Source organism: Pezoporus flaviventris, unplaced genomic scaffold (assembly GCF_033815535.1).
Source record: "Pezoporus flaviventris isolate CSIRO_AGI_PZ_B2104156 unplaced genomic scaffold, CSIRO_AGI_Pfla_v1 ptg000066l, whole genome shotgun sequence".
NCBI lineage: Eukaryota > Metazoa > Chordata > Aves > Psittaciformes > Psittacidae > Pezoporus > Pezoporus flaviventris.
Window position 1 is genome coordinate 16,254,425 of NW_026892614.1, and position 14,848 is coordinate 16,269,272.

A 14,848-nucleotide genomic window follows, 5' to 3' on the forward strand; every position below is an offset into this window, starting at 1 on the left:
TTCCAGCATCTCTTGCAGTTGAACCTATCTTGCAGCAGGTTGACTGGGCCAGGACAACCAGTTGTACTTTGTTCTTCAGTGAAATCTGATGTTTCTGATGCATTGCCATGACTCCAGAAGCCAAGAGATTTTGAAGTCAGGTGTGCCAGAAGACACACAGTAACACTGCAAAAATCAGTCATGCTGTTGAAAGGATTTCTCTCAATTTTTCTGTTACCAGCCTAAGTGTTGCTATGTGATGGCTATAGCCCCATGAATATCCTTTTCTGATTCTCCGATTCCTTCTTATGATACATTTTTGGACCTTCTGAATTCCAGAGATGTGCCAAAAATTTGTCCCTGAAAATCTAGGAACATATAGGTTTTGTGTTTTCTTTCATTTGTTTGTTTGTTTGCTTGGCTTTTCTTTTTTTTATTATTATTATTGTTATTTTGGCTTTCTTGACTTAAGAGGAATGAAGGTAAGACACGAGTCACACATTTGAAGAGAAGATCTGAGGAATAGAAAGTGAGAGAGAAGATAAGGAGAGAAATCAGGAGTGAAGGAAGGAAGTAAAGAATACGTTGTAAATGTGAAGAACATAGTAAAATCACAGTGCTAAATAAAGTAGTTTTCACTCCCCAAGATTAACAGCAGCGAGGTTCTGCTGTGCCTTTTGAAATGCTCCTTGACGGCTTTGCTTTTGTCCATTTTCTAAGCAGCCCAACCTGAGGAAGCTGCCCTTGAAAAGCTCTTTGGAAGATGGTGGAAAGTTTCTGTTGTCTGTAATGGAGGGAACCTTATTCAAAGTTTGTGTAGCAATCGTATTATTTGTTTGACATATCTGAGGCATTCATCTGCTTTCTTCATTGGGAATTAGAGCAAAAGAACTATCTCAGTCTTTGCCAGTCTCCTAATGGGTAGATGTTCTGTTCCACATCACTTTGCATGATAAGATTGTACCAGAGTACAAAACCAGATCCCAGTAACCTATTAGGACAAAGGTGTCACATTTCAGTGAATGTGTAGTGTATGACTCTCACACTATACTCTGCATGCTTTATGAATTTGAGATGGCTGCTTTTTGACATCAACATGTTCACTGTTCAGAGATAGGTGGTTCCTATAGATTTTTTTCATTGGTTCAAAAGAGTCAAACATCAGACTTCTTGTGAAGTAATGAATTTAAGATTTGTGTTGTGTGTTAAAGCACATTTCATTCTGTTAAAATAGTGATCACTGTTTCAGGTAGGCATTTTTACTTGGAAAGGCTTTTCCACAGGTGTGCATTGTGCCTCATAGTGTATGAAGGAGGACAGCAGAAGTTCTGTAGTGTTTTAATTATGTCTAAGTGTATGAATAAGCATTTGAACTTCTATTCAATTGTATAGTTTACTTTATGATAGAATTAATTGTAAATTTTAATTTCTAGTTGATGAAAACCAGACAAAACAAACTGCCAATTTAGCATTGCACATATGGGAAATAGATTCTTGTTTTATGTGTGTTTGTGTTATAGTCAGTGTTGCTTATTTCTAGCTATACCTTCTGTTGAATTATAGGGTTATTTCGGGATTTGAAAGGATGTACTAAATTCACTGAAAGATGAAAGATGTCAAAGACTTCAATTGACTTGTTATGATGAGTTGGCGGTTATAATTAGACTAATCAAACATTTGGATAATATTAATTCTGTATGGACTTTTTGTAACTAATTTCACATACTTGTTGGATGAGTAAGGAGACATGTACAAGATGTTGAAATTTCTTCCAGGTATTTGTTGAAGAATTGGTCAGGAAGACTCACCTTTGGTGCAGGCAGGCTTAGTGATGCAAGAAAGGGCATCATTTTCTTTTTGCTTAGTAGCTTAGATAAGGGAATTGGCACTACAGTTAAAAGGTGACACTTTATGTAGCTGAATTCAAATAAGGGAAAGATATCTAACATGTTGAAAATATCCAGATTATAATGGGCTTGTAGCAGCAATCAGTCCTAAAACAGAGATATTTTTATAGCGTGTCTTCCTTACCTTTACCTAAGACGCTTTGACTGAACCTCAGTGCCTGTCTCTGGACTCGCACAGTCCTTGTGGTAAACGGAGCCCTGTTGTTCATTCCCGTGTCGTTTGACAGCTATTGGATGGAGGCCACTTTGCTTTGATCCCAAATGAGTTGCCTACACATACAGCTCTACAGCTGAGCGCTGCTGTGATACATATGAATGTTTTTGAAGTAGCACTAAGAGCTCAGGTTTTATTGCTTCATGATGTCACAAATCTTAGAGTAGATGCTAACATAGTAGTTTCGCTAGTACTATTCCCACATGCTTCTCAGTTTCTGGTGTTACGAAATCCTGATGCCAGTTTCTTTATCTTTACTACATAAAGTTGAAGAGAAATGAGTTTAGGACCTTGGGGCCTATTGTTCTAGGTGAATTAAAAAATCATTATATGGTTTTGTAAATACCAGATAGGCTTTAACTACCTTTTTTTGAGATTAAAATTATTTTCCATTAATGTTTTCAGTTTCACGTTTCCTGTGTAGCTGTACTAGAGACAGAAAGAGGGGGTGTATCACATTTCAGACCTTTTTTCTTCTCTCTGCCTGTTTCTTCAGCTTCTATTTCAAAAATAGGCAGGGAGAGCTGTGCCTGTAATCTGGAGTTAAGTACTGTTATTACAGTAATTTAACGCAGTCTTGAAAGTTTGTCCAAATAGAAATACAAGCCCAACAAGAAGGAAGCCAGTGCTGAAGGGTTCAAGAGTGACTACTATTTTTTATTTATGAATCTCATTTTTGTGATGTCTAACATACATACATGTTCATACAACCGTACGCTTGATTTTCAGTGCCTTCTAGCTGGGTAATACATTTTGAAAATATCCCATATGCCATTTGCCCTGCTAGATGTAATGCCTACCAAGGTAAATTTGCATTTCCAATTGGTTTATGCTTTTTTGACATTACTCACAGTTAATCTGTTTCTGTAAACAATTCTAGCAAATATGTGCGAGGCTTAAACTGAAATTTTGGGTGTAAGAACACAATAATGATCATTGTGTTTACTCTGAAAGAGCTCTCATGCAGTGCAGGGTGCTCCAGCACCATTTATAGAAGGGCATTTGAAACAGAGATGCGTCTAAACTGCAGTGCAGGTGCAAACCTTTAGGGTCCCAAGTTTACACGCCTACTTGTCAAAATTGGGAACCTCACTGGCGTGCGCTCTGGCTCTCTTCTAGCTAAAAATATCTGGATTTTCTTTGCTGGTGTTATGTGATGCCAGTAGGAAAGAATTAGAGAAAGAGTGCAATCTGTGCCCCCATTCTAATAGAGGATCCAGGAAGTAGCTTGATTTTGTACATGCCCTGCAGCTAGAAATAGCCAGAGAGTTCAAGGTTCTTAAAGGGTCATACAAAATAGTCTCAGATATAGAAGGAAGATATTAATTCAGGTCACTCAGCTCAACTAACTAGGATGCATTTTGTCTACCTAGTTTACTTTTGTACCTTGGTGTGCAGTTTTATTAGCTAATTGAAGGGAAAAAAATACCTAAAATCGATGCTTTCCTGCATAAAAGTTAGCAAGCCCCATTCTACACTTGTCTGTCTCTCAGGATTTCAACACCAAACACCGGTCTGGCTTTTCTGCTTACTGCAGTGTCAGTTTGGTCTGTCAAGGATTATTAAAAGTAAAACCAGGGGTTTCAGTAAATGTTCCATGCGCTGTTTCTCCAGTTGGGTATCTTTCAGAGACTATCAAGGTAAATTTGCCTATTAGGAGATTTCTAATGAATGCATTCCTGTTTAGTGTTGTTCATGGCTAGTCTGAATAAACAATCAACATATGCTGTGCATAATGAAATTCTTCAGTCCAATTTTGTATTGTATAATGTTCCCTCAAGCTGGATATTCATAAATATTCATGCAGTAAAACTGTTCATACTTCAGTTCCCAAGTTGTATCCTTCTTTCTAGAAAACTTCTAGACCATTATAGGAGAACAATATAATGCAAGAAAGTAGAGTTGTTTCCACAATCATCTTCAACCATGTTGGAGTAAAAGCTTATGTAATATAAAAGAGATTAGGGTTTGGGGTTCTTTGCCTTATACTTCTAAGCCACCAAAATCCAGCAAGACCCATATACAGTATCAGTCAAGAAAGTAAAACTCTCAGTAACATCATTAAAAAGAAAAGCAGAAAAATGAAGCTGATGCTATTTTTGGTCTATTTTCATCACACATTGCTAGACAACCTGATCTCCATCCTAGAAGTAGTCCACAGACAACTGATACGTATGTGGCCAGTGATGCTGTTGCACATTTGTGTAAGTCTATAAGCAGCAAAGCACATATGGGAACAGCCAATACAGTAGTTGTGAAACTTGTCAATCAGATGTTCAAGCACTAATGCAAGATGCTTTTGTGAAAGTTAAAATGTCTGTCATCTGCTGAAAACTCAGTCAAATCTTGTTATCTTGTCCTGGAGCTATTATTTCTGCAGCAGTCCCAGTTCTCCCTGCACAAATAAGAATAAGCCATATGTCCTCATAGTGCTCCCTGTCTGATGTCTCTGAAAGTAACAACACTACTGTATCATCATGTGACTAGTGGGTGTTTAGGAGGGATTGAGGAAGTACATTTTTAGGCAACTGCAGCAAGGAGACCACTTATGCACCAGCATGACACATACAGAGATGGTTCGCCCTCTCAGTGCTACTAAGGAAATGTTTTTAATCTCATCTGCTGAAGTAGTTTGTTAGAGAGGAAAGTACAGAAAACTTTTCATCTAAGCTACTTGCATCTCAGCAAAACATCAGTTTCAAGTCTACCAAGAACTTATGTTGATGCCCAGTTTTAAGAATCTTTGAAGCTGTTGATTGGAATCCACTAATTGGAATATCACCATGTTGAGCAAAGCTCCTCTTTTCAAAGCAAGTCATTCTCCCCTGTTATTGCTTACACTTGCATTTATACTAGTCACTTTTCGGTGTGTTGGGTAGTGCTTTTAGCACTTAAGGAATTGGCCAGTGTGTTGGGTAATTCCTTTTAGCAATTAAGGAATTACATATATTAGTGTATAAGAGATACTCTGCCTTGCCTGGACTCCTGAGACCTTGAGAATACAAGTGCAAGATTAAAAAGACATTGTAGGCCTGTTATGTTGCTCTTTGGACTAGAGAGGGCTATGGCTGAAGAGACTGTGTCCTGTGGTTTGTTGAACACAGTTAGACAAGATGTCTGACTTTACTTTCTTATTCCTTTAGAGTGGTGATTTTGATTCGTAAAGTGGCTGAAAGGACCTGCACTTCCGCTGCAAATTTGTCATAGTTCATATGTGGAAAAGGTGGAAAATTACTGGAGCTTGTGATATGCAGGAGGAGGTGGGAGAAGGGCGAATAAGCACTTTCCTACTTACTTTCTTACATCGCTATCCAGCCAATGCTGCTGATCACTTACCACTGCTAGTGAGAAGAGATGCCAAGTCACTGCCTGTATTCCACAGTGGTGGCAGGGCAGCAAACCAGGTTGGTGGCAAGTGGCATGCTAAATTGGACAAGGTATTTAACTGGGTATGGCAGCTGGAAATACTGGGAAGCACACTGGTACACTGGTCTAATGAGATGAAAGCCCAGGCATTTCTCTGGGCAAAGCCCTATTAAATCTTTTTAAAGAAACATCAATAAGGAAATAAGAAAAATAACCACCTCAATTGCTCATTGAGACAAAAGCCGCATGGAAATTTGTTCCAGCATTCAAGATCAGGAAACAGCAATTATTGAAAGAGTCATGTACCATCTAATCACCTGGGGGACAGTGCTGTTCCTTATTCTGCTCATTGGTGTCTCTTGGAAACATCTGCTTTTGCTCCTAATTTTCTTTAATGAGAACATAAATGGTACTGTGTAATTCACCTTTTCTGTAGCGTTGTCTCTTGGGCCTCTATTGTGGGACTCTCATTTTCTCTTTCTCTGCATGCCATGTTCTGTTACTCCTCTTTGTTCTGCCTGCTGTGTCAGAGGCTTCTGATGCTTCCTTACTTCACCGTGGATTTTTGTTTCTGGTTTTCTGATGAATTTATTCAGATGGAATAGATAATAATGATTACATTTGCAAGGAAGATAATATCAGCTTATATATTTTTGGTTTTAGAGTAATCACTACATTTGCTCAAGTGGCAGAGTCATTGTGGGCTTGCTCATAAATTGTTGATTCACATAAAAAATAAGAAGGTCCATTTCAGAAATAGGGCCTGATGTGCTGTGAAATACAGTAATACAAAATTTCTGTCAGTAATTTTATCATATCAGCCTGTGTTTTGTGGTAGGTATCTTGGACTGGAGTGTTCTTTCATGCAAACAATTAGCTCTTCGTTTCTTCAGAAATCGATGATTCATCTGACATTGGCCACTGACATCCTCTTTGCCTGGGTTCTGCGCAGGCTGCTTTACTGGCTCATGTGAATTTCCTAAGTCTGGGTCCTTCAGTCTGTTACTACTTTTGGTATAGTCCACCTGTACACATGAGGAAAGGGCCTTCGGCTTTCATTAGATGTTAATTGGGAATCCTGCATTTATCTTTAAAAACTTGGAACATAGCTTGTGTAATATCTAACTTCAGGTATTTTCTGATGGAGAGTTTGTCTTGGATCCTGGTTTGGGGCTTTTTTTCTTTCTTTCTTTTTTAAGCCCTTTTCCTGTTGAAGTAAACTTTATTTTGCTGTTAAGTTTGCTAGAAGTAGAAGCAGCTATGGTCTTGTATTTATTTATTTTATGCTACAGTAAATACTATTCTAGCTTTAAAAAGTATATTTAAGTATATAGAGTATTACTGGTTGATGACAATGCATCATATGCCGCCTCCACTGCTTTTGTTCTTTATTCTTTTCTTAAACAGAGACATTTGGTGAATTTCTTTTTCCATCAAGTTCCTCAGCAGTTGAAAGTGCTCAGAGAAGAGCTGATACACAATTTACAGCCATGAATTTCTAAGTGCAAAGTGAATTTTTCATGTTGTAGGTTGATCTGACAGTTGCACGTCTATGAATAAAATGATGAATGTTCTAATTTATTTTTTGGCTTGCACCTTCTTATTAGAGTCATTGGGAAGAGTGGATATTGTCTTACTGCTGAAAGTCTGAGTTAATGTTTCTGAAGCCTCTTCTTATTTGCTTTTCTGAAGCAAAGTTAAGTTCCATGTCTTGAAGCATGCCATGCGAGTGGAACAGTAGTAGAATTTGCTCTTCAGATACCTATATGCTTTAGTTTTACACGCTTATGTTTTACACGTTTTATTTCTGTATTTGTACTCTTGTATACATTTTTGCAATTTGGTTCCTTTTCCTTTTTACAGTTGGAAGATACTCTACAACACCTCTTGCTCCGGTGCCCAGTAGGTGGAGAGCAGTATCCTAGCACTGGTGGTTGGATGTCCTGTATTTAATCCCTAATCATCTGGTTAAAGGGGAGTAAGAAAGCAAGGAGATCGTGCCTATTTCCATGCCTGTGTCTTGGCAGGGATTCAAGAGACTTGCCCCCCTAGCATAGGCATGCTGTTCATGTTACAGTCTAACGTTCAGCATCAAAGCCTATCTTTGCTCTGATTTTCACAATAAATTACCAATATATTGTAACTTATTTTTTCCTTTTTTGGTGGTTAAAAAAACAAAATTCTGGAAGTAAGAAGTGTACCTGATAGGTATTAAGTCATAGTTTGTGTAATCTTCTTGAAAGTTTATTGCAGAGCACACACATTTAATGGTGACTGTGTGTCCTTGTAAGTGAAAGCTACCTGTGTAATGGGACAGGAAGGTTGTGATAAATCTATTAGTATAAGTAGTGACACGCAGTCATACACTGCTGATTACCACACAGAGTGTGATATTATCACCACCTCCTCTGCATTAACAAAGGTGTCAGTTGTCCAGGTGGGATTTTGGTGTATCTGTAATGGGAAAAGTTCAGGGAGCTATCCTGAACTCATCTGATTACTGTTTTTAAAGCCCAGGTGGCTTACACAGGTAGGAATGCATGTGGCTGCCAAAAGCCTGTGTCAGCACTAAACCTGGCCTAACTTGTGTCAGGACAGCTCTTTGCCAGAGGGAGGGCAAGGCACAGGAGGAAGCAGCAACAATAGCTGTGCAGTGTGGCAGGGCAGGCAAGGGTGGAGCGGGAGGTCAGATCATCAGGTGAGTGCCTGGGGCCTTTGTGCCACTTAGGATATTACTGCTGCTAGGTCCTGAGGAGACATAAAACTTGGCTAGGTAGGCTGCATCAGCAAATACTTTTGACGTTGACAGTTACACCAACCAAATTGCTTCTTTTACCTGTTTATTAGTTTTCCTGTGGAAAGAGTTGTGGTATACCTATAGATATCTCAGGCTTTGCTGGGATGGTTGCCTCTGCTCCAGGGTCTTTAGCCAGGAACCAGCACGACTGTAGTGGCAAACCGGTCCTAGGCTTGATGTGGCTTACACATCAAGGGAAACACCTTGAAAACAACTCCAAAAGATACACTTTTGTTGCAAATCAAGAGATTCAGAGAAGCAAGGAGAAGCAGAAGGAGGCTCTTGGAAAGGATAAAGCAGACTGCCAGTGTGCTTCACTTACCTTAGGCTGTGGGAGACAGCAGTGGTCCAAGACAGAAGAGTCAGAGGCTGTAGGAAATTATAGAGCCCAGCACAAATGGTACCCTTTCCAGTCTGATCTCCTTTTTAATAAAACCGTAAATGCCAAAATATTCCATTTTCTTTTTAAGTGTTTTTCCAGGTACATATAGACTGTAGTGAGCTTTAGACAGAAGAAAGAGGCAGGGAACCTGCAAACAAAGCAGGTAGCAGCAGGCATGACCAGCCAACATAGTTCACACAGAGTCCAGACATGCAAGTAAAACAAAATGCCTGTCTCAGAGCAAATTGACTGGAGAGCTATAGTCATTTAACCTCTGAGAGTATTCTCAGGCTGTAGTGGTGTCAGCTCTCCCTGGGTTTATTAATCTGAGTCATTAATAAGTCATCAGAGTCATTTGCTTTCCATATGTGGTTATGGGAGAAAGGCATGTCTGGGTGCTCCTTGGTAGTCAGAAAGGAACGGCTGCCAAGGACAAGGAGCCTGAGCTGTGTGCGGCAGGGAGAGAAAGCTCTTCAGTCTCTGGACCACACTGAGCTTCATTAGTTTTTGAAGAAAAGCTGAAAAATGTGATTATGTGGGGGAGGTGGGGGTGCAGCTCTAAGTCTCCATGCTTGCAGTGTAGTGAGCAGCTCAAAATTACAGCCTGTAAATAGATGTACATATTTAACCTCTTACAAGGGCTGTAGCTCCCTGCTGTAGTACAGTAAGAACAGTAATAGTTCCCATTTAGATTGTGCTTTCTATTTTTAGAGCTGTGCCAGCGTGAGGTATTTTAATGTAAAGCGGGCAGGTAGTCTGGGAACAGGGTTTTAAGCTTTTCAGTTTCTGTTTAAGCTTTTCAGGCACTGTTATTTTGCATACTCCCCAGAATAAAAGGAGATTCAGACCCTTCTGCTCTGACAGCGGGGTCATAGTGTCTTTCAGCCTTCTCCCGGAAGAGACTTTCATGGGGGAGCTGATTTCTTCTTGGATCTGACCACCATAGCCCTCAGTAATTATAGTAGCGTTGAAATTCCAAGCTAAAAACAGAAGTGCAGCATGTGCCTATTCCCCATGTGATTCGGAAACCAGGAAATTGAAAGAGCCTGACTGAGAAGGGAGGGAGTGCAAAGCAATAGACACATCTAATATTTATCTCAGACCTGCTACGCCTGGGACGCAGGAGCTGTCATCTGCGGGAGCTGATTATGCATGCAGCCGAAGCAGAGCCTGATTGGATGTAGTAGGACCTAAGGCGAGGGGGAGAGGGAGCGAGGGGAGACTTCGGCTCGCCGCACTGAAATGTAAACAGTGGAAAGCAAGAAGGGAGTGTAACGCCTTTATGCTCGGAAGAGCTAGCGGCCGGTTCTGAGCTCCCATGGCTCCGGCAATGTACCTCTTATGGGTCTAGCTGTGCCCGGCTTGATGAACAGAAGCAGATACTTTGGAGGCTCTCCTGCCTGTGGATATAAATAGGGGGCATTCGGGATGCACTAGCTTTCTCCGGCTGCACCGCAGCTCCTTCGTGCTGCACGCCACAGCTGGGACAGGGCAATGGACATGAACATGAAGAAGTTCACAGTGCGTCGGTTCTTCTCGGTCTATCTCCGCAAGAAGTCTCGGTCCAAGAGCTCAAGCCTAAGTAGATTTGAGGTAAAATTTGCCTTAACTTTGTTAAATGTAGCAAGTACCATTAGGTGCTGGTAACAGAGACCTAGGACAATGCCTGCATTTACTGATGTGATAAACGGTTAAAGGTGATCTTTCCCTGGAGGTAGTGATGCTGGCACCTGATGTTCTTTGTTTCAGTGTAATTCAGTGCTTTTTCTTGGTAGCATTCAATACATTGCATAATATATTTAGTGTGTTGCTAAGGATCCTTTTATCAGCCTGCCAGGGAAGGAGTAAGCTGGTTCAGGACATCATGAAGTTGTAGAAAATAATTACAGATCCTCTTAAATTAGAACAAATGGCACTAGACTTTGCAATAGCCTCATAATTTTGTCTTCCTTCTCTGCACACATACCGTTCTTTCTCAGTGCCAGGTTTCCAAATAATTAATCAATTTGTTAATGCCTATCATATATATATATATGGTATGTTAGGGATTTTTTTGTTTGTGTGTAGGCTTTCACGCTTGCACGGATTTCTGCATTTATCTTATCTCCCATGCATCCAAGTATTTATTTTCTTTTTATTTTGTGGTAAGAAGTTCTTCAGGGGTAGGGGACTGTCAAACCTGTAGTGATTTAGCAGTGTGGGGAGATGAAGGCAGTTCAAGTCAGAGGAATTAGCAGATAGGAATGTGTGAATGGGTTAGAACCAGGATTTCTGCCTCCCTTCCTTGAACCATTGTTCTTCAGCTCTATATTTGGAGCTGTGAATAGTCGGCAGGATGTGCGATCAATTGAATAGATGTCAGTTATACTTATGTTGTTCACTTTATCATTGCAGATGATCTGCAACCTCTGCATTAAAATAGAGGTAGATGGGGCCTGATTCCCCTCTGCCTCACATCTGTTTTGTGCCCGTGTACTTCAATTGACCTCTGAGGAGTTACTCTGATTTGCACCGGTATTCTCAGGTGGCGGATTAGTCTCATGCTGTTTGAATACATTTAAAAATCTTATTCCCTTAGTGTCCTATTTAAAGTACTAGGTAATAGTTTGAACATAAAGTTCTTCATGTGTCATTGCTTAAACAGGACATGCAGAAAAGCAGAGGTTTTGGCCAGTGTATTTTGTTGGGTTTGTGGTTTATTTTGGGGTTTTGGTTTTGTTTGGGTTTTCTGGGGGGTTGGTTTTTGTTTGTTTGTTTTTCTTAACTCCTTAAAATCAATTTTCTTGAAAATTATCATGCAGGACACCTAATTCTGTTTCACTCATCCAATAGTCATGCTGTTAATTTAAAACAAACTAATTAATGAGAGTTGTTAAAGCTCCCTCCTTGCATCAGTCCTGTCCCTCTAGGGCTGAGGGGTGAGTCCTAAAAGACTCTTCTTTCCCCATTGTGTACCCAGAATTGCAAAGGCTAAGCTGAAATAGATGTTCATTGCAACACGCTTAGAATTTACTTACCTTATGTTCCACCAGAGCCAACAGAAAGTAGACCTGGAATTTCATGAAGGAGTTCTGAGACAGATGGGTGTCTTTGCAGGCTGCCACCATCAGGGCATAATGTTAGAAGGGGAGGTGATTTTGAGAGAGCAGAGCCCTGCCAGACCTTGTAACTATTATTTGATGGTGCCATAGTTTGGGAGAAACAAATTCTACCACACTGTTTAATTTACTAGGTGTTCCAGTGTGAATGACCAGTACAACTCAGCATTTGTAACAGGCCAGACCCTCATTTCATTAAAAAGAAGAAAAAAGAAAAGAAGTCTTTATAATCCCTTTGATCATCAATGTCATACTAGATTTACTGGACTTTTCCAGTATATATGAAGTAGTTTTCCTTTACATGAGTTATCTTGTAATGAGCTTTTTTCCTCCTGATTTTAAATAGTTTGCTTCAAGAAGTAGCCTAATATGTATCTTACTGCACATTTAAGTGCAGAGCATTTCATCCACTCTCCCTTGACTTGGCTATAATGACCAACTTTATGCAAAGTGACTCAGTATTATAATGCAACAGGGAATACGGGTTGTTCCAACCAGGAAGAAAAAATGATTCATAAGGTCTGTTCTGCTGTTTAAGTGTGAAAATCATCAGAGATGTTCCTGCTTACAGGGGAAAAACCAAACATGAACATCCAGCCTGCTCTGTGATTTCCATCCCTGAGTACTTATGTATATAAATTTGTATTTGCAGCCTGATGCGCGGTTTTCTGCCAAACAGAAGGAAGCTGGTTGGTAGCTGGATTTTTAGAAGTCAGAGTATTCTTCATCTTAACAGGTAGATAATTTAAAGAGGCAGTGAAAAGGCACAGGTAATTACATCATGGAATGTGAGTAAAAGTAAAATAAAGGGAATAAATTTGAGGAAAACACTTGGCATTGCTTTGCTTAGTGTGCGTCAGCTAATGTACCTGGCAGAAGTTGTGTTGTTAGATGTGTTACTTGAAATTTGGAAGGGGGCTGTTGTTCCTAGTTGTGTGGGATTTTTCTTGTGGTGGTGTTCTAGCCAGGCAGGCAAGAGGGTTGAAAGGTTTTAGATAGATACTCCTGGATTCAAGCATTTAATATCATTAAAATACTGCTATTAGAGTACCTTCAAAATAATACGTTATTAATATAATATGATTAATTACTTTTTCCACTCTGCTAAGCTTTAAATTCGTTTGCTTCATATCTTAGTGAGCTTCATATCTTACAGAGCAGGGATATAGATGCAGAAAATGACTTGGCAAATCACAGCTCTTCTAACTTGACCTTTACTTAATTGTTTCATATGCCAATATCATTGCTATATCTGAGACAGTAAGATCATTGTTTTATGTCTAGGTAGCTGGGTATCACACTTTGTCCTACTAAAGGAGGTAGAGTATACTCTGGTAAATCAGATATTACAGGGGTTTTGTTTCATCTTGCCCAAAATGTGTGCCTTTTTTTTTTTTTTTTTTATTCTGGGAAAACTTGGCTGAAATTTGAACTTATTTGGCTACACTTCTGTGTTTTCAGTTTATATTATTTTTCAGTATGGCCTGCATTGCCCTTCATTTATAAGGTATCTATTGATGTAATCTTATTAAATGTGCAGAGCCAAGTTTTGCCCTTGTGCATGCATATGAAGTTCTTATTGAAGTCATCTGAAATTCCAGCAAAGTCAATGGGAACTGTATGTGTGCGTCTGAGGGAAGGGGTTTGTTTGCGGTTCTTGCTGAGTGTTGGTGAACGTGAATGTGAAACCATCTGGGGAAAGTACTAACAGTGTGGATCTGCTAAAGACTTTGAGCCCCAGTGGAATGTATCTTATGGTAGTGAGCACTATCCCTTGATTTATACATCAAAAGTTGAATATGCCTTCTGAATAACCTAGGAAAGACCTAAGTATGCAAAGAATTTGATTATATTTATTCTGGTGGTGCAGAAGCCTTTTTGGGGTTGGTTTGGGTTTTTCTTTTTTTTCGGTTGCCTTTTCCTATTTGTTTGGTTTGGTTTTGGTTATGTGTTTGGTTTGGTTTTTTTTGTTTTTGTTTGGTTTTGGTTTTTGTTGGTGTTTTTTGTTTGTTTATTTGTTTTTTTTTTAGGAAAGGACCAATTAAAACACTGTCCTCGATTCTTCTGGGAGATGTTTCCCACTTTTGCATTCCTGATGTATTTTTGTTATTCTTTAATTCCCTTAATTCTTGTTTTGTTTTACTCATAATGGTAAATTTCAATTCTGTTTGGTCTGTGTATGGGGCTTAGAGCCTTGCAGAGTTCTTGCAAATTAATTCAAAATTAGTTTGGACCCTGGTGTGTCTCAGCATAGTCAGTTGCGAGAGGCAGGACCTCCTGTGGGTGATTCAAGTATGGGTCATCCTTGGATTCCAGCAGTAGCGTGTAGGAAATGGAAGCAAGCCTATGCAGTCCAGTAAGGAACAGTGCAGAAGGACTGCCACTGGCTTTATAATACTTTAGTACAAGAGATTTTCATTTATAATCTTAGGCTCTAATGCTGATTTCCTACAGGCTTAAATTACAGCAGCCTTAAGAAAGTGGCTAGCAAATCCTGAGCTAGACTGCTCCTTTAGCACAATGGGCCGAGGCAATGCTTCACTTTCAAATGCTTGCGAAATATTCTGTCCTTGTATAAAGAAAGATTCTGTTCTTTATCAGTAGTATGTCCTTTATTCTGTCGTCTTTTTTTTTTTTATTTTTATAGATAGTAATTTGGTAGAGGAATATATTCTTTCTGTCAAAGGTTAGACAGAAAGAGGCAAGTGAAAGAACGGAAACGGGGACTAACAGCCTAAGATCAGCTCTGCAAGGTGCAAGTCTTGAAGCAGCTTTAGGGGTTTTCCCCCCCACCCCCTTTGGCAATGATTGCTTGTGATGTGTGTTCTTGTTACAGTAGAAGTTACCGACACTATTGTAGTCTTGACTTCCTCCAGCTGCAGGCAAGACTTTTATGAGGAAATGCGGTGATTCTCACAGTCCTGCATGGCTTGCTGCGGGGCAGGGGGGAGGGAGAGCAGGCGGAGCACGTAGTCCATCAGATAGGTCACTTGAGGAGCCAGGAAATCCAGTTTTCAGGCTCGTTTTGATAACTTGCTGTGTCATTACAAATAGCTTAGACCTCTGTACCCTGCATTCCCTGTTCGTAAAATGGGAATTATGATG

The 14,848-nt window shown here is 39.8% G+C and overlaps 1 protein-coding gene across 5 annotated transcripts in view; it reads left to right on the forward strand.

Moving 5' to 3' along the window:
- The window catches only part of RPS6KA2 (ribosomal protein S6 kinase A2), a 296,264-nt gene that overhangs the window by 121,152 nt on the left and 160,264 nt on the right, over positions 1 to 14,848 (forward strand). The window contains exon 1 of one of the 5 annotated variants that reach the window (XM_061471388.1): positions 9,565 to 10,238. The exons of the other annotated variants lie outside the window; for them this stretch is intronic. Coding sequence (XP_061327372.1) covers positions 10,140 to 10,238 — 99 coding nt within the window. The 5' untranslated portion in view covers positions 9,565 to 10,139. Of the gene's footprint in view, positions 1 to 9,564; positions 10,239 to 14,848 lie in introns of those variants that run through there. 5 annotated transcript variants of the gene reach the window in all.